Genomic DNA, 22,568 nt, shown 5'->3' with positions numbered 1-22,568 from the left:
GATATGTCTTTCCATGTTCCCAGGGCACCACTTGCATACTTCTGCCATAGAATTTATTATCTTGTACTGTAATCATTTACTTACTAATCTGTCTGAAGCACTAGTCTTTGAGTTTTTTGAGGGCAAAGAGTATGTTCTGGAATGTTTTTGGTACAAGAAAAAGCAAACACAACAGTGGACTCTCTGTGGCTTAAACAGTTAGAAGTTTCTTATCTCTAATACCCTGTGTCATCGCCCACTGGGTCTTCCTGCCCACTGCACAGACAAAACCAATTCACTGAGACCATGGTATTGCAGTAAAGAGAGTTCAGTGGACTCGAGGCTGGCCATATGGGAGAACTGGAATTATCAGTCAAATCAGTCTCCCTAAAGACTCAGAGTTTAGAGTTTTTCAAGGATGTTTTGGTAGGCAGGGGATTAGGGAACGGGTGCTGCTGGTTGGTTGGGGATGCAATTATAGGGGTGTGGAAAATGGTGCTTGTGCACTGAGTCCACCTCTGGATGGTGGCGAGGAACCACAGGACTGGTTGAGTCATAAGTCCAGGTGGGGTCAGTCTGAAAAACATCTCAAAAGACCAATCTTAGGTTCTACAATACTGATGTTATCTATAGGAGCAACTGGGGTAGTCCAAATCTTGTGACCTCTGACCACATGACTCCTGGGCAGTAAGGGATTATAGAAAGGAGGCCTATATTTTAGCAGAACTCCGGCCCCTCCCATAATCCTAATCTCATGGCCTTTTACTAGTTTTATAAAGGCAGTTTCAGTCCCTGAACAAGAAAAGGATCAATTTTAGGGAGGGACTATTATTATCCTTGTTAAACTAGAAATTCCTCTCAGGGTTGGTGTGGCCTGTGCCCAGGAATAAGAGAAGACGCCAACCTGTGAGACCAGAGGCAAGATGGAGTCAGCATTTTGAGCTTCTCTCACTGTCAGAATCTTTGCAAAGGCAGTTTCACCCAACGTCTGGAGGTTGCTGTTTCCAGGATTGGTTCAGTGAGGGGCAAGTGGTCAGCACCTCTACCTTCCCTGTTCTTTCCCTTAATCATGCCAAGTTGACTGAAGCAGTGATATAGGCTGGAAATATCCACCACGGTTATTTCAGTTTTTGAACTTTAAGCACAGATATTTTGGGAAGTATCTGGGTGTGTTGAATAGTTTTCAATTCATTTATTATTTCTTCTAGAAAAATTGACTTTGTTTTTGAAAATAGCAGTTCAGAATTAGATAACTACACGTGTTTGAAAGGATCCCCCCCTAGCCTGGAAAAATATCCTTTTCAGACAGCCATAATAATTCATAGAACCAGGATTGCTTCAGAGAAATTGTGTGACAGGTTGATGGTCTGGAGGTTCCAACCTCATTCACAAACCTCAGCTCTGTAGGAAACGGTGTGGACCAGAAATGAGGCCAGTAGTAGTTTCACTTTCCTAAACTCAAGCCTTTTGGGGAGGTCTGCCTCTTATCCCATTTATTCTATTTTAGCCACATTTCAGATGTGCTTACTTATGTAGTTAATTGCTTAGCTCACTTATTTTTTAAAAAAAGCACGTAATTCGCAAAGGGGGAGTGGAAAGAACGCCTGGTGTAGGCAGGCGGTCAAGAGTAGGGGGGAGAAGAGCAAATGTGATCTGGACCCCTGGCAGCCAAGGCCTCTCACTAACTGATGAGTGCCCTGAGATCGTCAAGAGAAAGCTTGATTATGTTCAGTCTGTGCTGTTTCAGAAGACAGAGAAATCTAATACATGAAAAGTAACTTGCAACGCTACATAAATATGGTCTCAAACAGGTTTTAAATATAGGAATGTATAGATACAATTCTTGTATACACAGTTAATAGTGAGTATCTCTGGGTGGTAGGATCATAGGTGCTTTTTATGTGTATTCTGTAAATTTGCTATGAGCATTGTTACTTTTCATTTAAAATACTTAAAAAGTATTTTAAGCATTCAGAATGATTCTTTTTCAACTCCATCTGGTTTTTCAATGATGCCATTTTTTTCACATTTTGCTTTTGTCTTTGTTAAAATTGATCAACTAATACTTTTTATAATACTTGCCTGAAGAGTCCTGCTTGTTACTGCTGTTGACTCTCATGAATTGCGATTTGCTTGTGTTTTGTGAGTTGGAATTATAGGCTTTAGCTATGACACTCCCGAACACTCTTCATTGCCCCTTGTTCCCCCAGAGAGGTTTCGTTTAGCATTGCCTGGGGCTCCAGCACTATGAGCAGCCTGGGACCACTGTTCTGTTACTTTATTGGCTTTGGAGGAGTGTTGTGGGTATAGGTTTTCAGGGGAGAATTCCCTACAGCCAGAGCCCAGGCAGACAAGCTTCCTTGTCATTTTCCTCTGTTGGCGCACAGATGGTCTTGACTTCTCAGTTCTCAATTGAAAAGGTGTCTCAATTCTAACTCCTACCTTGTGTGTGTGTCTGGTCTCCCAGCCATGTGAATGTGTGTGTGTGTGCATGTGCACACACACACATGTATGTTAAATCCTAAATTACCAAGAACAGCAACCATCCAGAACTGCAGGAAGTGCCGTTCTTACTGCTCTGATTCTCTCCTGTTTGGGGATCCTTACTTTCTTTTGAGCTCAGCTGTGCATTTAAGAGCAATTCTAAGCCTTGGCTGCTCATGAGGATCACCTGGGAATCTTTTAGACTTTCCCGTGCCCAGGTTTCATCTCAGACCAATTCTTTTAGAATCTAGGGTGGGACGCAGGCGTAAGGATGTTTCTGAAGCTCCCTGCATGATTCTGTTGTGTAGCTAAGAATGGGAACCACTGATTTAAAATGATGTTGTTTTATTTCACCCAATGATGTGTGTGTGTGTGTGTGTGTGTGTGTGTGTTGTGTGTGTTTATTTTTCTAGTGGGGATATTTTCAGGCTATCTCGTCAGCAGTAATGGAAATAGGAGTCCACCATGTTGTAGTTGGAATGAACACCCTCTTAAAGCGGCCTTGTTGTCTGGGGTGACACCCAGAGTTCTTGGTCTCATGGCCAAGGAAGTCAAGGATGCAGACACACCAAGGGTGAGATTTAGAGGAGAAATTGAATAGAAGAGAGAGAACGGTTCTCTGCTACAGAGAGGGGTCCCAGAAAAAGGGTTGCCATCCTGCAGTGAAATGCAGGGGTTTTTACAGATGTGCTAGTGGGGAGGCAGTATCTGATCTACATAGGGTGTGGAAAACCGGTTAGGACCAAGTGTGCCATCTGCATAAGGCATGAATCTCTGGCAGCACCGACCACGGTCTTTTATTATGCAGGCAAGTCCTCAGCCTGAGCTACTCCATGTTGCTTCTTTCCTATTGAGCATGTGCTAAAAATGGGGGAGGTGGAACCCCCATGGTGGACATGCCTGGCCCCAGGTAGCCCTTCTATTGGTGCAGCTGCTGGCATGCAGCTGTGCAAGCTTCCAGCTTTCTTATCTATGTTCGTAGCCTAATCTTCCAGGCTACTCTTTTTTAGAAAAGAAGTGATTTCTTGGGCTGCTTTTCGTTAGAAGGGAAGTTCTGGCCAGGTGCAGTGGCTCACACCTGTAGTCCCAGCATTTTGGGAGGCTGAGCAGGGGGTGGATCACTTGGGGTCAGGAGTTTGAGACCAGCCTGGCCAACATGGTGAAACCCCATCTCTACTAAAAATAGAAAAATTAACCAGGCAGGGTGGTGCGTGCCTGTAATCCCAGCTACTCAGGAGGCTGAGGCAGGAGAATCACTTGAATCCGGGAGGCAGAGGTTGCAGTGAGCCAGGATCATTCCATTGCACTCCAGCCTGGGTGACAGAATAAGACTCTGTCTCAAAAAAAAAAAGGAGGAAGTTCTGCCGAGGACTCTTGGCCCTCACTATCTGCCTAAATGGTCTCTTTCTACCTCCTGTATCACTCTTACAATTAGATGGGATGGAAAACAACATTGGTTCATTCCTATTGTGTGCTGGGTCTGTGCCTTGGTCTTTTCCATGTATGTCCCATTTAGTCCTCAGAACATTCCTGCAAGGTAGGTGGTGGTTGGTTTTATGCACATAAGAAAACTGGCTTGGAGAAATTGAACTAGTTCTAGGGTCACACAGCTCACAAATGGCGGAACCAAACTCAGGCCTGCCAGATTCCCAAGCCCTGCCCTTTGTTCTTGTGTTTTGGTGTAGTGAAATAGATTTTTCCATACAAATTGGTTAAAATAAAGATTGGCACTTGGGTTACAGTAGATTCCAGGTCCCTGTTAAATATACTTACTTGGGATGCTTTGTCGTCCCACAATACTGGAGTTGCTCTACTCAATTTTATCTTCCTTCTGATGAGGGCAAACTGATTTTGAGATTTCTCCTTTTAACTCTCATGTGTCATGAAGGGGTATTTGTTCTTGAACTCACTTCTTTAATCAACCAGAGGGTTGTGTGAGGCTGTGTAAGAGTGTGAGAGCATGTGTGTGTGTGAGAATGTGTATGAGAGGATGAGAGTGCATGGGAGCGTGCATGAGAGCGTGTGTGTTGTGTGAATGTGTATGTGTTAGAGCATGAGAGCATGTGTGGTATGAGCACGTGAACATGTATGTGTTATAGCATGTGAGATCGTGTGTGGTGAGCATGAACATGTATGTGTCAGAGCATGTGAACACGTATGTGCATGTTAGAGCATGTGAGTGTGTGGTATGAGCATGTGAACGTGTTAGAGCATGTGAGAGTGTGGTGTGACCACGAACATGTACGTATGGGTGGTATGAGCATGTGAACATGTATGTGTGTTAGAGCGTATATGTGTAGTGTGTGTGTGTTGTGTGAGAGCGTGAGTGCACCTGTGAGAGGATGTGTGTGATAGTGTATGGAGAGTGTGTGTGAGAGCGTGTGAGCTTGTGAGCATACATATGAGAGCACGTTTGTTGTGAGAGCATTGTGAATGTTATGAGCGTGAAAGTGTGTATATGTGTGTGATAGTACGTGTGTGATAGTGTGAGAGCTTGTGTGTGAATGTGAGCATGTATGACAGCATGTGTGCAAGCGTGTGATAGTGTGAGAGCGTGTGTGAGAGCAAGTGTGTGGATGTGAGAACGTGTGAGCATGAGAATGAGTGATTGTGAAAACGTGTGTGAGCGTGTGTGTGCATGTGTTAATGTGCGTGTGAGTGTGAGCGAGTGTGAGCGTGTGTGAATGAGTGAATGTGTGAATGAGAGCATGAGTGAATGTGAGTGTGCGAACGTGAGTGAGCATGTGTGAATGTGAATGTGAGCGTGAGCGTGTGTGAATGTGAGCGTATGTGTGCGCATGAGCGTGTGTGAATGTCGGCATGTGCGAGTGTGTTAGTGACTGTGTGAGTGTGAAGGTGAAGGTGTGAGTGTGTGTGAGTGTGAATGTGAGAGGGTGTGTGAGCGTGTTGTGAGTGTGTGCGTGTTGGGTAGAGGGTACGAGGGCAAAGCGAGGAATGAAGCTAAAGAGCTGGGGATTGAGGTTCCGGGCTGTTCTCCGCGGCAGCCGAGAACGGAGCAGAGAGGTAGGAAACTGGAGCTAAGAGCGGTTTGGTCTCTGCCTCAGTGAGGCCCTGCTGAGGGTCTGATGATTTTTGGTGAGTAGGTGTCCTCTCCACCCTGCTCAGTCAGGCGGGTGTGGGGTGTGCGCTCCCGTTTCTCCCCTCTAGCCTTGGCTTCGCCCCAGCTCTGCTGGGGTAAGTGACTTCCAGAGTTGTTGGAGGGCTCGCATCTCTGCCCTGAGCCTGGAAGGATTACTTTCCTTTTGGAATGTCTGGGTTAGTTAGGCTTTAATGGAGGATGTGAATGACATTTGGTTTTAGCTAGGTTGAAAGCAGATCGCCTCTAAGTCTTTGTCTTTGTCATCAGCAGCTCTTCACTGGGTCATCTGTCTGTGTGTCACAGCCTCAGAAGACCAGCGAGATGGCTGCCAACAAGAGTAAGGGCCAGAGCTCCTTGGCCCTCCACAAGGTGATCATGGTTGGCAGCGGAGGCGTTGGCAAGTCAGCCCTGACGCTTCAGTTCATGTATGACGAGGTAAGCCCTGCTAGGCACAGACCACCTTCCGATGGCATTGGCCGTAGCAGTGTCCCTGCTCCCGCTGTTTCTGTGCCGCTCCTCCCGTGCACAGGGGTTCACGGAGCAAGTCTGTGTTGAGGTGGCTTCTGAATAGCTTCCTAGGAAGGTCTAATCAGAATAAGATCTGGATTGCTGATTCTAGGTAAATAATTTCAACTCTGGCAGGGATGTGAGAGATCTCTGCTTGCATCGTTTCCATTGTTACACTGAGAGCTTTCTTTCTGACAAAAGCCCAGGGGAGGAGAGAGGAGCCTTTGTACAGGTTTTCCAAACAACACAAGCATTTAGGCTTGCGATTGTCAGCATGGGAGAGAGTGAAAGGGGAGCTGAGTTGTCATACAACTTAATCCTTTCCCAAGTGATAGACATCAGATCCAGCTCTCCCGTTCGGCAAGGTAAAGCTTGCACTATCCTTGCCCAAAATGTACGTCACCTACTTAATGTGGATAACATCACTGGCGTTGAGTTCAGTGTGACAACACAGCCTTGATCCCCGGAGCCACAAAAGTCCTTGCTTGAGCGGTTTGCTTAGGATATTCGGCCTACTGTGGGCTCTACATCTGCAGATTCAAGCAATGTAGAATGAAACGTTGCGGAATGAAAATATTCGGGAAAAAAAATGAAAAATAATGCAATGATAAAAACAATACAAATTAAAACATGCAGTGTAACAACTATTTGCTTAGCCTTTACATTGTATTATGTATTATAAGTAATCTTGAGATGATTTAAAGTGTATGGGAGGATGTTATATGTAAATGCTGTGCCATTTTAAGTAAGGGACTTGAGCATCTGCAGATTTCGATATCTGGTGGGGGTCCTGGAGCCATTTCTCTAAGGAGGGAGAGTGTTTGGAGCAGAGCTTAAACCTCAGGGCCTCTCACTTGCATTGTGGCCACATGGCTTTATGAGATTTGCGAAAGAAAGCTATTGCAACCACGTCAGTTAAGATCACTATCTGTTTTCACTAGACTTTCCCATTGCCCTGCTTCCTCTTATGCTGGGTGCAGCTGGAGTGGCCATGGGCATTTTCGGCCTCTAGCTGAGGGAAGTTGTGTTGGGCTGGGTTAGGTGGGAATAGTGGTATGTGTTGGTGTGGTTTGGAGTCACGCAGCATGTTGCGATTATCCCTGGTTGTAGGAGTACTCCAACCGCCCACTGTGCTGACGCGAGAGCATCGTGATGTGAGGTGCAGGGCCAGAGGTGGATCCCGATATGAACCTGTGCTGTGGCACCTCACACAACTGTGTGAGAGCTAGAAGCTAGAAACTGGGCCAGAAAAGTCTTTCAGATCTTACAACTCGTACAGTGAAGCTCAATAGAGGTTTCCTAAATTTGGCAATAATCCCAAAACTTTCATTACTAGAAATGCCATGTAGTCACATGCACATTTATGTTTATTGCAGCACTATTTACAATAGCAAAGACATGGAACCAACCCAAATGCCCATCAAAGATAGACTGGATAAAGAAAATATGGCACATACACACCATGGAATACTATGCAGCCATGAAAAAGAATGAGTTCATGTCTTTTGCAGGGACATGGATGAAGCTGGAAACCATCACTCTCAGCAAACACAGGAACAGAAAACCAAATACCACATGTTCTCACTTACAAGTGGGAGTTGAACAATGAGAACACATGGACACAGGGAGGGGAACATCACACACCAGGGCCTTTTGGGGGGCGGAGGGCAAGGGGAGGGAGAGCATTAGGACAAATACCTAATGCATGCAGGGCTTAAAACCTAGATGACGGGTCGATAGGTGCAGCAAACCACCATGGCACATGTATGCCTACGTAACCTGCATGTTCTGCACATGTATCCCAGAACTTAAAGTAAAAAAAAAAAAAAGTCATATAGTTGTGAAGTTGAAAGAACCTCTTCTAAACTGTCAGTACAAAAGACATTTTCATTAGCCATGCTAAAGGAAAGACTAAGTTATTTTTTATTTTCTATAGGAATATTTCAAAATCATTGGCATATGACAAGAAAGAGTATACAGCAAACAAAAAAGTAGAAGGTATTCTAGAGGTATGTCAGGCAGTTTGATTAATTAATAAAAATATTGTTATTTTGCTGGATTTTGTGATGTCAGTGCTATTTGTATTAGTTTTTTATTACTGTATAATAATCACAAAGTTAGCAGGTTAAAACAACATACATTTATCATTCCATAGTTTCCATGGGTCCAGAATTGGAGCCTCAGCTGCGTCCTCTGCTCAGAATTCCACAAGGCTCCAGTCAAGGTGTCAGCTGGGGCTCTGACCTCTTCTGAGGCTTGGGGGTCCTCTTCCAGGCTCCCTAATTGTTGGTAGAATTTAGTTCCTTGTGGGTGTAGGACACAGGTGCTCAGATTCTACAAGTCGTCTGCAGGCCCCTGCCACATGCCCTTTCCACAGGCAGCTCGTACCATGGTGGCTTGCTTCTCCAAGGCCAGCAGGACAGTCTCCAGTCTCCAGCCAGACAAGACGGTCTTATAAAATGAAATGGAATCATGGGGGTATTCCCTTCACCTCATTGAGAGTCACCGGGGGGTGAGATCGCTGGAGTACTCATCTTTAAAACTTTATAATGGATTACGATTTCTCATTCTATGTCAACATTTACTTTAATGTCCAGTATTACGTGTGTAATTTTGTATCTTAAGGAAGGGCCCCCATAATGAATAAGCTTCAAACCCAAACCTGGATATCCTCCTGGGTCATGCTCCCCACGTCTTATAATAAGACACTTTTGTGTTTGATAGCTGCTTTTCTTTATCTTATTCTGATAAATCTAATGTAATCTGCCGAATTTCCCCAAAACATTTTTGCATAAGAGAAGCAGGTTGGGAGATCTGCATCTGCTTTGGAGGTCTTTTGTTTGTTTTTGCTCAAAAACTTCTAATTTGCTTACTAAAGCTTTTTTCCCCCACTATAACAGAGGTTGGGGAAGAGGGGGTGAGTAGGGGAATTAGGATTAGGGAGATAGGATTAGAGAAGTAGTTGTTAACAGAGGCGAGAAGGGGGATTTTGCTTCCCCAGGGAATATTCATAAGTGCCTGGAGACATTTTTGGCCGTCACAGCTTGGGGGAAGATGCTGCCAGCATCTAGTGCGTGGAGGCCAAGGATGCGCTCAACATCCTACATCACACAGGACAGCCCCCAACAAAGAATTAACCAGCACAGAATATCCACAATGCCACTGTTGAGAAACCTGCATTAGAGGCAGAGCCATGGCAGATCCGAGGAGAGAAGATTCCCCTGCAGTGTTAGTGATTGAGAGGCCCTGGGTTGCCAGTTCCAAGAGCAAAGTTCAGATACAGAGCTGGGGTCGGGCGCGGTGGCTCATGCCTGTAATCCCAGCACTTTGGGAGGCCGAGGCGGGCAGATCACCTGAGGTCAGGAGTTTGAGAACAGCCTGACTAACATGGAGAAAACCCATCTCTACTAAAAATACAAAATTCGCTGGGTGTGGTGGCGCATGCCTGTAATCCCAGCTACTTGGGAGGCTGAGGCAGGAGAATCGCTTGAACCTGGGAGATGGAGATTGCAGTGAGCCGAGATCGCACCATTGCACTCCAGCCTGGGGAACAAGAGCAAAACTCCATCTCAAAAAAAAAAAAAAAAAAAAAAAAAAAGATACAGAGCTAGCACTGCTGAGGAGACTAGGAGAGCCTGGTCTGGAGGTTTCCGGGGGTGTGTGTGTTGCGGGGGGAGGGGGGGTAAGAGGAGGGGGCAGATGCATGCAGAAGATTCGAGAGTTTTTTCTCTTCTTTCTGCTCTCTTCACAGAGACCAGGGAAAGCTGTGCCTGGCCTTAGTCTGTTTTTCTCATGGGCTAACATATTTGAGAACTGGAAAGTGCCAGTTACTGAAGAAATTGTAAAATAAAATTGGGGCAAGGAAGGAAAAAAATGAAGTGATGTATGTTTGGGGGAGGAGTTCTAATGGATTTTCTAAAACGGTGCTAATAGAAACTTCCTTGTGATGAAAATGTTCTGTATCTATACTGTCCAATACATGTGGCTATTGTGCATTTGAAATGTGGCTGGTGGCTACTATATTGGACAGAATGGTTCTAGAATCATAATTTTTTTAGCTCCAAGAGACCTTAGCAGTAATTGTCAAACCTAGCTGATTATAGAATTTCCTGGAGACTTAAAACAAAAACAAAAACAAAAACAAAAAAACCTCCTGAATAATATTGGCGGAGTTGGAGAACTGGGACTTTTTCAATGGTGCTCTCCTGGTGGTTCTGCCGCATGGCCAGGCGTGGCAACTCCTGCCTGAGAGATCATCTAGTCAAGCCTGATTTCACCGTAAAGGAAATTGAGCTCTATGTTCCGGGAGGCCAGCTGTCTAAATCAAGCTTGTCCAACCTGTGGCTCAGGATGACTTTGAGTGCGGCCCAACACAAATTTGTAAACTTTCTTAAAACATTCGGAGATTCTTTTTGCAATTTTTTTTTTTAGCTCATCAGCTATTGTTAGTGTTAGTGTACTTTATGTGTGGCCCAAGACAATTCTTCTTCCAATTTGGCCCTGGGAAACTGAAAGATTGGACGCCCCTGGTCTAAAGTCTCCTGCACCATTCAGACTCTTTGTTCATAGTGCATGCTTAACCCTTATTTAAAATTTTTTAGCTTATATGATGGAATTTTCATGAAGATTAGATTATGGAAGGAGCCGTAGTCCCAGAGTCTTTATTCTTGTCTGAGTTCTGACTTTGATCTTAAGCTCTTTATGCTCGGCCTAACATACTCGTTTTTGCCTTTTTTGGGAGAGTAAGTTTGGGGATAGAGAGGCTTTGGCAGCAACCGTTTCAGACTTTCAGTCTCTGGCAAAGTCAGCTTAGAGGAATGTCAGCTTAGAAAGAAGGGGTCTGCGTGAAGTTTGTCTTACACTCTTGTGTCTTGGGCTTCTGAAATGAGCCATACAGAGCTCTGCAAGCCAGTAGGGGATACCTACGGATCATGCTAATGGATACAAAGACTTTGTGATTTTCTGTTTCCAGCAGAGCAATGTAAACATCAGGGTTGTAGTGGAATGTTGGGGTAATCAGCATACTTTTCATTGAGTACAGAGGTATGTAGGTACAGCAGGACATTCTGACTTCTGTGTCAAAGGAGCCAGTGGAACTCTGGCTGGCTTTGTCCTTGGAAGCTCAGAAATATACAGCTGAGATAATTTATGGTAGAATTCAGAGATTTTCAGGGGGCAGTCGTGTTTTGGATTTTTTTGGCATGTATTTTTCTTTTTGGAAAGGAGTTAAAAGAAGTACACTTGAAAGCACAGGCAAGTTTTCACATCTCTATTTCCAGATAATTTATTAGTACACATTGAAGAGAACCTAATACTAAACATGTCTCAATATTTTTATTTTTGGGTAGCTGTTAACTGACAATACAAGGCTCTTTTTAACAGTCTTCCTCAAATAACCTTTAATTCACTTGGACATTTTCAATTCCATTTTTAAGTTAAAAAATTTTTAAATCACAGCCTTATTAAGATGTAATGCACGTATGAAATTCGCTCTTTTTAAAGTGTACAATTTTATTTTTTTGAGATGTAGTTTTTCTCTTGTTGCCTAGGCTGGAGTGCAATGGCACAATCTTGGTTCACTGCAACCTCCGCTTCCCAGGTTCAAGTGATTCTCCTGCCTCAGCCTCCTGAGTAGCTGGAATTACAGGCGTGCGCCACCATACCTGGCTAATCTTTTGTATTTTTAATAGAGATGGGGTTTCACCATGTTAGCCAGGCTGGTCTCGAACTCCTGACCTCAGGTGATCTGCCCACCCCGGCCTAAAGTGTACAATTTAATAGTTTTTTTTGTATATTCATACAGATGTGCAACCATCACCATTATCTAATTTTAGATCACTTTCATCACTCCAAAAAAACCCAACCTACATATTAGTAGTCATTCCCCGTTACTGCTTCCCCGTCCCACCCCTGGCCCCTGGCAACTGCTTTCTGTTTCTGTGGATTTGCCTATTCTGGACATTTCATATAGATGGAATCATACAATATGTGGCCTTTATGTCTAACTTCTTTCACTCAGCATCATGTTTTGAAAGTTCTTCCATGTTGCAGCGTGCGTTGGTACTTCATTCCTTTCTCAAAAACCCACACCACTGAAAGCCTCTTGGTACACTGTGTTAGTTTGTCCTCTTGCTGCTGTGAAGAAATACCCAAGACTGGGTAGTTTATAAAGAAAAGAGGTTTATAGCCTCTTTTCTTCCACAGGGCTGGGGAGGCCTCAGGAAACTTACAATCATGGCAGAAGGAGGAGCAAACATGTCCTTCTTTGCAAGGCGCCAGGAAGAAGCGCAGAGTGAAGTGGGGAAAAGCCCCTTATGAAACCATCAGGTCCTGTGAGAACAAACTCACTATCACAAGAACAGCATAGGGGTACCGCCCCCATGATCTCATTGTCTCCCATAAGGTCACTCCCCCAACACATTGGGATTATAATTCAGATTACAACCTACACGATGAGATTTGGGTGGGGATACAGAACCAGACCATTTCATACATCTTGCCAAATTACTTTTCAGATGAGTTTTATACTTCTGTTATGAACAAGAACTCCAGTTTCTTGATATACCTAATGTTCAATGACGAGTTAATGGGTGCAGCACACCAACATGGCACATGTATACATATGTAACAAACCTGCACATTGTGTGCATGTACCCTAAAACTTGAAGTATAATAATAAAAAAAAAGAACTCCAATTTCTCACCCTTGCAGGTGTTTGCATTATAATTTTATACTGACAATAATATTGCTAAGTGTTCTGCTCTGTGCCTGGTTTCCTCATCTGTAAACTGGGATATCTGCCCCTATTGTTTAAAAACAAAAAATGGCAAAATGAAGCTATAAAGAACAGAAATGTTATGTAAAATGTTACTTCTATAGTGTCCTGTTTATAGTGTGAAGTGCCCATATGTGGAATTTTGTTTTTTGGCAGATTTTATTCCCCTTAAGACCCTGTTAATTACAGATAATGTTTATTTCCTCAGTTTGTAGAAGACTATGAACCTACCAAAGCTGACAGTTATAGAAAGAAAGTGGTTCTTGATGGGGAAGAAGTTCAAATAGATATTCTGGACACCGCTGGGCAAGAGGACTACGCAGCCATTCGAGATAACTACTTTCGGAGTGGGGAAGGGTTTCTTCTTGTGTTCTCAATCACAGAACATGAATCCTTTACAGCAACTGCTGAATTCAGGTATGTCTGAAATGAAATAGCAGAAGCCCCCAGGAAGCTTTTTGCCTTTTCTCATATGTCTTAGGCTTATAAGGAATTCGGGACTAAGCATACTAGGAGAGGGCTGAGCTTGTTCTCAGGAACAATTCTGTCTAAAGAATCTTTTGGGGCTTTCTGAATCTTGGCACATTATAGACCATGATGATTATAATCTCTTTGGGCTTTCCTGATCTGTGATTTCTGAATAAAATAATTTTAAGAGTCTTATTGTCCCCGAAAACAATGAAGCTATTCCATATACTCAAGAACATATAATTTTGTTCCTATAAATACTCAGAGATTTTCATCGATAAATTAACCATCTATCCTTTAAATAATTTTACTAAAAAAAGTAGCAGGTTTAGTCTGTTTTGAAGGTTATGAAACAATGACTGGAGAGTGAAAGATGTGAGTCAAAATGACCATTTGCTGCTACTTAAGGACTTTTAGCACAGTGGAGGGGCGAGAACGCAGCTTTAGAGTCAGGAGACCTGGTTTGAATCCCTGCCTTGCTGCTCACTGACCATGGGCAAGTTTACTTAGTGTCGGAATTTTGTTTCTTTCTCTGGAAATTTACTTGTGAATTGAGAAATGAAATGAAAGGATGCATTAGACTGTGAATTTCATGTGGGCAAGAACCTGGCTACCCTCCATTGTCCCCTGTCACAGTGTAGACGCATGGTGCTTCCATAGTGAGTAGAATATCCATTGTTACTTATTTTAAAATATGGCAGCTATTCTCCACGAAGGTGTTAGAGAAGAAAGAAAAAGAAAATATAGCAGTGAAAAATACCTTAAGTTCATTTTGTTGTAAAGAAATAGCCTTTTGGGCATAATTCTTATGCTCTATAAATGTCTCTTTACCCCTTGCCCTTCCCATTTCTCCTACATAATTGTGTTTTAAAAGATCTGTTCTTCTTATAAACATATCTATCTAGATGACTTTTTAAGAAGCAGATCTAGAGTTTAGTAGGGAACTGAAGAGAAAAAACCCAAAAATCCAATCAGTTTTTTTCATTCTTTAGCAAGTTCTGGTCTGACAGTAAGGTGGTCAACCAGAGGTGAAAAGGAGAAAGCTAACTATCCTTCCAGGACTTGGATGGAAGCATCACTGAGCCAGGGAGGCCTCGGGTGAGCTCAGGTCACCCAGCAGGGCGAGTGAAAGATAATAGGGAGGTGCCTCAGTGATGCTTCATAGCTCCAGGCTTCAGAGTCGAAGAAGACCTACTTTTCTGGAAGCAGAGTGCGTGTGGTGCAGTGACCAGTTAAATGACTATGACTCATTATGAGAAGTTCTATTAATTTTTAGACATTTCAGACCTTCCTAAGGGCTGCTGTGTTTGAATGTAGCCCATGTATTTATAATTGTTTGCATCTGCGTAGTCCTGTTCTTAATGCCTCATAGAAGGTAAAACAGGACAGATGCACACACTCTCTTCTTTTCTTCCCTGTCCCGAGCCTTTTGATTTCCTGTTGTTCTGTGACTTACTTAGAAGGGAGGTGGGCAGGAGAGTCCTCTGCAGAGGATATGGAGAAATACAGGTATTTCAAGTGCCCCTTGTCCTCTCCTCAGTCACCACACATGCACAGATAGCACACGGGCGTTCTCACAGAGTTGGAGCAGGGCTCCCCTCATCGTGGAAAAGGGTTTTGGTTGTTAGGTGGAAACAGAGATCCTTAGAAGAAAAAGGACAGATGAATACCTAAAACCAGAAAGAAGGGGAAGTTCTTCTTACTTGACCTCTGCTTAGGTTTCTCACGTTGTTAGTAACAGAAGAATGCAGGTTGATTATCTGAGCCCTGTGGCTAAACTCAATCACTTTACTTCATGCCTGTTAGCAGTTTTAAAACAGCATTTCTGTATTATCTTCCAAATAGAAAGGCCCCAATATAAAATAACTTGTGAATATGCTGTCTTCCTTGAAACTTTTCCTGGAAAATATTTTATGAACTAAGATAAATAGGCTTGTCATAAGAGACCAGAACTTGGTACTCCCATTTTTGGATCAATACGTTTATCAATGAGGTAATTTTGTGTGCCCCTGCAAGACTAATGAGCCAGAAAGCTATCAGTTTTTATTGTTCATAGTTTATATTGATCACACGATCACGTGACTTTAAATGTGTCATGTTCTTTGACCCCAGTTCAAATGTAGGGTATAACAAGGCTACACAAAGTCAATTTCAAGCATCTTTTCATCTTTTTTAGTTTGTCTTAAAATATTTGATATCTGGCACTTAAATTGACTACATGGAAATTTTAGTTTTTGTTTTTTGTTTTTTTTTTTTTTTGTAGATACAAGGTCTCCCTATGTTGCCCAGGCTGGTCTTGAACTCCTGGGCTCAAGTGATCCTCCCTCCTCAGGCTCCCAAAGTGCTGGCATTACAGATGTGAGCCATCACGCCTGGCCTAGAAAATATTTTTATTATTGTGAAATGTTACCCTATACCATATAAAAATCAATGCAGATCTCTACTACATTTTTGAAGGGGACTCTTTTTAGAATGTATTGGAATATAAAAGTAGGAATACTCTCATTGGACCAAAATAATGGAAATGGGGTATTTAATTTTTTTAAATATTTGGTTTTGATTAGTACTTTCAGATAGCTGATAATTTTCAGTAGATGTAAAATTTAATGTGCTATGAGTAATGGTATTTTTATAGAAGACACTTTGGAAGTACTTTTCCGTAGGGCTTGTAGTATTTCCTTTCATTTTTTTCACTTTGTAGTAGAAAAATGATACGTATTGGAATGTGATTACTGCCTAACGTATCTGTCGCAGTTCTGTGGCCTGTAACATTACTGTGTCTGCATAGAAACTGGGGGTGGGATGACATACTTGTCGTGTGCACATGCAGATCTAATCAAAGCCGAAGTTTCAAAACAAAACAATATTCACCTTTCCTACTCGAGATTCCCTTGGATATTTCTGATCTGTTCAGTTCTATTCTATAATCTATTTCATTGAGGGGGGGAAACTGCTGGTTGTGACCCACTAGATTGGTTTTGTGATCCACTAATAGGCTGCCACCTTCCATACAGAAAACACTGGATTTCATAGCTTTTATGTCACAAAGAAATATTTTCAGGGGAATTAAGCATTTTGTGGAGATAGTTCCCTTAACTTGTTTTTATTGCAGAGATTGACCATTTTTCTTCTTTTTTTTGTGCATAAGTTAGGGACCCTGTTGTGATGCAAAATCCTGGGCTCCTATCCAGACACCTACTTCTGTAAGACTGAGCCCAGAAATCTGCATTTGTGATGAGCATCCCAGGGGATTCTGATGCGGGCAAACTGAGAAGCAGACTTGGAAAACACTTGTCTCGCTCATGACTGCCTCTAGGGAGTGCTTTCTCAGAACATGCCCTAAATCTAGTGATTTTTTTTCCTTCTGCCTTAGGAAAGCCTTTTATTTTAGATGGGTTCACAAAACTGGGGTTCGTTCTTTAGTTTTTTTAGCTGCTGTATTTTTGGTGTAACACCTTAGGGAACAGATTCTCCGTGTGAAGGCTGAAGAAGATAAAATTCCATTGCTCGTCGTGGGAAACAAGTCTGACTTAGAGGAGCGGAGGCAGGTGCCTGTGGAGGAGGCCAGGAGTAAAGCCGAAGAGTGGGGCGTGCAGTACGTGGAGACGTCGGCGAAGACGCGGGCCAACGTGGACAAGGTAGGCGTGCACTCTGTGTGTTTCTCAGAAACAGACCTGAGAAACAGCAGAATGGAGCCATCTTATCTGCTGGGTTTTAGGGAACCATTCATGAAAACTACGTGAAGATTCTGATTCCTATGAATGTCTAAGCCATTATCATGATTATAATGAGAAACATTGAGAGGATGTCACCCTGTATTTCAGACAACTCACAGAACCTTTCACTTTGTCATGAGGCTTCATTAGAGTATGCTTAATGTGTTCTTTTGGGTTTTTCTTTTTTGAGACAAAGTCTCACTGTGAAACCAGGCTGGAGTGGTGTGATCTCAGTTCACTGCAACCTCTGCCTCCTGGGCTCAAGCAGTCCTCCTACCTCAGCCTCCCAAGTAGCTGAGACTACAGGTGTGCACCACCACACTGGCTCTTTTTTGTGGAGATGGGTTGCCCAGGGTGGTCTCAAATTCCTGGGCTCAAGTGATCTGCCTCCCTCAGCCTCTCAAAGTGCTGGGATTACAGGTGTGAGCCACCACACCCAGCTGACTATGCTTCCTGTTGGTGTGGTCCTGGGAAGGATGGTGGGATGAGGCCATTGGTTTGTGAAGGCTGGGCTGGAGAGATGGACGTCATTAACTTCTGTGTGTGCTCTCACCTTCCACAGCCTTGCTCTTCAGGAGCAGGGTGCCGGGCCTGGCTGCTTCTAGGAGGTTCCGCTGGAGGTGCCCTTGAAAGATACGTGGAGCTTCTTGATTTTGCTCATTGAGTTATTGGTCAGATTTGTTCTTTTCACCTTACTGTTCACTGACAGAGCCATGGTGTTCCATCTTTGTAGTGTGGTCTCTAAATAGTATTTGCTCTCAGAAATCAACTCTCTGGGATCTTTTTTTTTTTTTTTTAATCTCTTATCCTATCCCAGCATACTTTCTCATTCAAATCTCTGAAGCTAATAAAAGGGTGACCTTGAGTTGACAATGATGAATGCTGACAATTTGGAAATCCACCTATCAGGGATTGCTATTGTTAGGCCTTTTTCTTTTTAAAATTAAGGTTCAAGGTGGTTGCCACACAGCTAAAATCTTAACGCTGTACCTTAAAGATGAGGCTTTCCTTCTGCCTTGACCTCATTCACTAGCTCTCACTGCATATCCATGGGCTTGTAGAATCTAAGCACATAGCACTTTGGCTGCCACACAGTGGGCACATCTGCTTTTTGTTCTGCGGCATCAGCATCTGAATCTGTTTCTCTTTCTTGTGCAGAAACATTCCCCTTTGCTTCATTACCTGACAAGGGAGAGATTTTTATCCAAGCTTTATTTTCACTTGAAATGATGCTAGAAGAACATTGGTATTTAGAATGTTGGTATTAGAAGGGGTTTGCTTTAGGCGCACTTTGGCAAGATACATCTATTTGTATGTATCATACATAAAAACATGTATCTTAGGAGACATACACATGTAGGATAGATATACATATAGAATACATATATTCTACAACCTAAGTCCGTTTAGTTGTAATCTGCAATGGGAAGCACGTGTTCCGTCATCAGCTTTTCTTTATATTGTCATCTCTCAACTCTTACACTCTTATATTATTGTGCTACTTAAAATATTTTTATTAAATTATTTTCCAGCTGTGGAAACCACGCAGGAAATCCAGAAATATGGCTCATTTTAAAAAAATCAGGGAGACTCTCTCAGCTTGGAACTGTGGATGTGTATTTCCTGGATGGGTTGCCGTGTGGGGGGGTCTGTGTTGTCATCTCCCCTCGTCTGCTGGACCAGCTTGACCTGCCAAACAGGAATCAGCAGAGACTTATGACTGGCAGCATTGTATTCACTTGTAAAGAATTTATATGAAAGGTGTGATAAGATCAGCCCATGAACAACTTTGTCATCATTTTAAGTTGGACGCACTCCATTCCCCTCCTCTTGTCTTTTGCTGTTAGGACAAAAAGACAAACCTGTAGCATTTGAAGCTGTTCACTGTTGCTGTCTCGGGCAGTGCTTTCCTGAGAGGCTGGCAAGAAGGGGTGTTTGGGTTGGCCTGATCTAGCTGGGGGCTGGGGTTGGGGGTGCTTTTCTGTGCCTGGAGCTAGTGGTAAATGCATGTGGAGCCCCACACTCCAGAGGCTTGATCTTGCTTTTCACCAAGAAGAAGCTGTGACCATGAAGGAGCTTGTGGTTTTGTGTGAATGTCTGAAGGGCTGTGGTCAGTCCCACACTTGCAGTCTCCGTCACTCTCTATGAGAAATCTCAAATGTCTCTTCGTAGGGATTCATATTTTGTCTGCTTGGGTATAATCAGTCCTCTGGCATGATTGCTGGTAGCAGAGGGCAAAACCCAAACTACAATGACAAAAGGATAATCCATATCTAAATAACACACTGACCTTCAAAGGACAAGTCTCATCAGTTCTTGATAAAGTTCCTCTCAGCTGACATCACGAGGGTCGGAGGAGTGGTTGTTCCTGAGATTGAGGGTGGGGGAGTGTGCGTGGGGAGGGATGGGTGGCCAGAAGGACATCTCTCATCCTCCGTCTTCCCAGTCCCCTAGTGCAGGAGCTTTAGTTGTTGATGCTTTACGCCCTCCTCCTCCCATCCTACTGCCTCCCCAGGGCGGCTGTTGCGGAGTTAGCTGGGAAAGCTGTCGTGCATAATGATGTTGCAACCTCCGTGGGGTCCTTGTAAGGATTAAATCAGATGCAGGGGTGTCAAGAGCACCTGGGAGCAGGGACTCATTATGGCATTCTTCCCTTCCCTGGTGGTTGGAAATGCTAGAAAGTCTGCTTGCTGTTATTACTCTCAATATCTGTAAATTTTATAAATGTATAGATCTGTTATATGCAAAAATACGTCTTACCGTTCATCACACTTATTGTAAGATTTTATCATTTTGAAAGCAGCTCTTAGGCCAGGTGCAGTGGCTGATGCCTGTAATCCCAGCACTTGGAAGGCCGAGGTGGGCCGATTGCTTGAGCTCAGGAGTTCAAGACCGGCCTGGGCAACATGGGGAGACCCTGTCTGAATTGAAAAAAAAAAAAAAAAAAAAAGCTGCCGTTGCATGGCAGTGACAGTACGATGATTCTGTCCTTGGCTTGAGCAGTTGTGTGATATGAGCAGTTGTATGAGAGATGTTTGCTTTGTATAATTAGAATTTCTTAAGGTTAATTTTTCTTACTTGCCCCAGAGCTATTGTTTCTGTTGACATATGGTTTATAAAAATCAGTTTGACTTTATGCTTTAAAATATAACTACATATCCTGCTTAGTCAAGTTATTTCATTGAATCCTTAAATGCTGTGTTCACAGTGTCAGGTTAACAAAAGAAAAAAATCATTAAATGGCTCTTTCTTCACTATTCTTTTTACTCTTTCCTCCTCACCCCCAGGTGTTCTTTGACCTAATGAGAGAAATCAGAACAAAGAAGATGTCAGAAAACAAAGACAAGAATGGCAAGAAAAGCAGCAAGAACAAGAAAAGTTTTAAAGAAAGATGTTGCTTACTATGAGTGTCAAGGTGACGGATGAAGCCAGCTGCTCCTAAGGACACAGGGCCGCGTTGGTAAAGAGAAGGCTATGGTTGACTTCTTGCTTGTGCTTCCCGCTCTCCCCAACTTCATTCACTCAAACTTCTTTAAATGGGGAAAAATATTTGTGACTCAGTGGCTGCAGAAGAAATAACCCCATGCAAGTGGAAGGGCTGCTTTGTCAGGAGGTTGTGGAGTTTCTTTCTTCTCCCCTTCTTCCCTCCCAAAAGCTTAGCTATGTATAAAATGCCACAGATAGGAAACAGCTGTTAATTACAAAGAGAAAGAATTGTTATAGCATCTTATTTTGTTCCTAGTTTTATAACATTACCATCCTTTGTTTTGAAGTACAAATGTTGTAGTGGGTTTTGGAGGAGGGAGTGGAGTAAGATGCCCTCCCACTTTTATCAGTTTAGTAATAGTACTGAGAAAAATCCCTTCAGCTCTAAAAACACTGAAAAATCCACCAATTTTTTGGGTAAGTTTCTTGGCAATACCCTGTGGATCTGAAACAGCTAAAAAAATGAATTTGAATTGCGCCAAATAGGTCAATACCAAGCTTCTGAATCCTCCTCACATATGAAAAGTGAAAGTTGTGAGTTGTTTTCCTCTTATTTAAATATTGGCCTATTATAATCTGTGTTGGTTATTTTTCTCCTTTAAGCATCCTGATTTTTATGTAGGAACTTTTCTTTGGCAGACCAAGTGAAGACTCAGGAATGGTGTGCATTATAAATGACACACGTTTCCACTCATGTACATATTTTTAAGTTCTTTGGCTAAGTCCTCTCCTAACTGCCCGTCCTCTGGTTAGGCCCCTTCCTCTCCACTAGTGGTGAATGCATGTGTCTCTCTGATCAGCATCACTGCACATGGAGGTCTAGTGAGCCTCTTGCTAAGTGTCACACACACTCTTCCCAAAGACGTGATGAGTTAAAGTTGTATTCTGAAATCATGAAGCCAGAGCCTGTGCCAGACCTTCTGCTACCTCTCATAGAATTGCTCTGTAATTCTAAATTTAAAATTAGAAGTGGAGAGAGATAAGCCATTGCCCCTTTGCCTCTGAGAATTGGCTGCTGTTTCTAATATAATTATTTTCTAAGATAGCCAGATAGAAAAAGATTTTCATTGATGAGATATTTTTAAACTTTCTTGCATCAGTATTCTAAACTGAGCAAACTGAAAGATTTTCATCAGGAAAGGAGCACTGTGGTAAAAGCCCAGTATTCACATTTTTTCCTGTTTTTCAGAAGTGACATTTCATATATAGGTGCCAAAAGTGAATCGGGGTGCGGAGAGCGGGAACTTTTTGAATTTATGATTATCACAGAGATTGTAGAAATTATGATCTGACTGGAAAACAATCCTGTATCCCCTCCCAAAGAATCACGGGCTTTTTTTTGAATAAAAAAGCAGACAAATAGACTTTCTCGGGATTTCAGCCTTTTAATTTTATCCTTTTGTCATACATGTGAAATGCAAGTACTGAAGGAATGGCCAGTTATTCATTATTCTTGTCAGGCGTTCTTCAATATCTGACAAACTATTTCAATTAATACTTGAGTTGAGGGAAATAAAATGGTAAGTATCAACAGTCATTTAAACTTCATCTTTCCTCTATCTCTTCTTAAAATTTAAAAAGTTGAGGGTAATGGCACTCTTGAATTTTTGAAACAAGCTTTTTGTTTTCATCCTAGTTTGCCATCCATTTGATATCAGTTCTAGTCAAGAGTGGGTAAGTTTGAGCCGATCACAGTGGCTCACACCTGTAATCCCAGCACTTTGAGAGGCTGAGGTGGGCAGATCACCTGAGGGCAGGAGTTCGTGACCAGCCTGAGGGAAACCCCATCTCTACTAAAAATATACAAAAATTAGCCGGGCATGGTGGCGAGTGCCTGTAATCCCACCTACTTGGGAGGCTGAGGCAGGAGAATCGCTTGAACCCCAGAGACGGAGGTTGCAGTGAGCCGAGGTCACGCCATTGCACTCCAGCCTGGGCAATAAGACTCTGTCTCAAAAAAAAAAAAAAAAAAAAGACTTGTTTCATGCTATAGAAATTATACTTGATATATTCTATTAGTATATTTCTAAAATTTAATTGGATAGCCATTAGA

The 22,568-nt window shown here is 42.8% G+C and overlaps 1 protein-coding gene across 2 annotated transcripts in view; it reads left to right on the top strand.

Moving 5' to 3' along the window:
* Positions 1-21,879, top strand: part of RALB (RAS like proto-oncogene B) — a 40,648-nt gene extending 18,769 nt beyond the window's left edge. Inside the window, exons 2-5 of one of the 2 annotated variants that reach the window (XM_063631304.1) lie at positions 5,867-5,998; positions 13,054-13,262; positions 16,774-16,951; positions 20,317-21,879. In XM_063631304.1, the coding sequence (XP_063487374.1) occupies positions 5,885-5,998; positions 13,054-13,262; positions 16,774-16,951; positions 20,317-20,436 (621 nt within the window). In that variant the 5' untranslated portion in view covers positions 5,867-5,884 and the 3' untranslated portion in view covers positions 20,437-21,879. Of the gene's footprint in view, positions 1-5,833; positions 5,999-13,053; positions 13,263-16,773; positions 16,952-20,316 lie in introns of both variants that reach the window. The other variant, XM_055261715.2, reaches the window with a different exon arrangement.
* Positions 21,880-22,568: the final 689 nt, after the last annotated feature.

Source organism: Symphalangus syndactylus, chromosome 22 (genome assembly GCF_028878055.3).
Source record: "Symphalangus syndactylus isolate Jambi chromosome 22, NHGRI_mSymSyn1-v2.1_pri, whole genome shotgun sequence".
Lineage (NCBI taxonomy): Eukaryota > Metazoa > Chordata > Mammalia > Primates > Hylobatidae > Symphalangus > Symphalangus syndactylus.
This window is presented reverse-complemented; position numbering and strand designations above follow the sequence as displayed.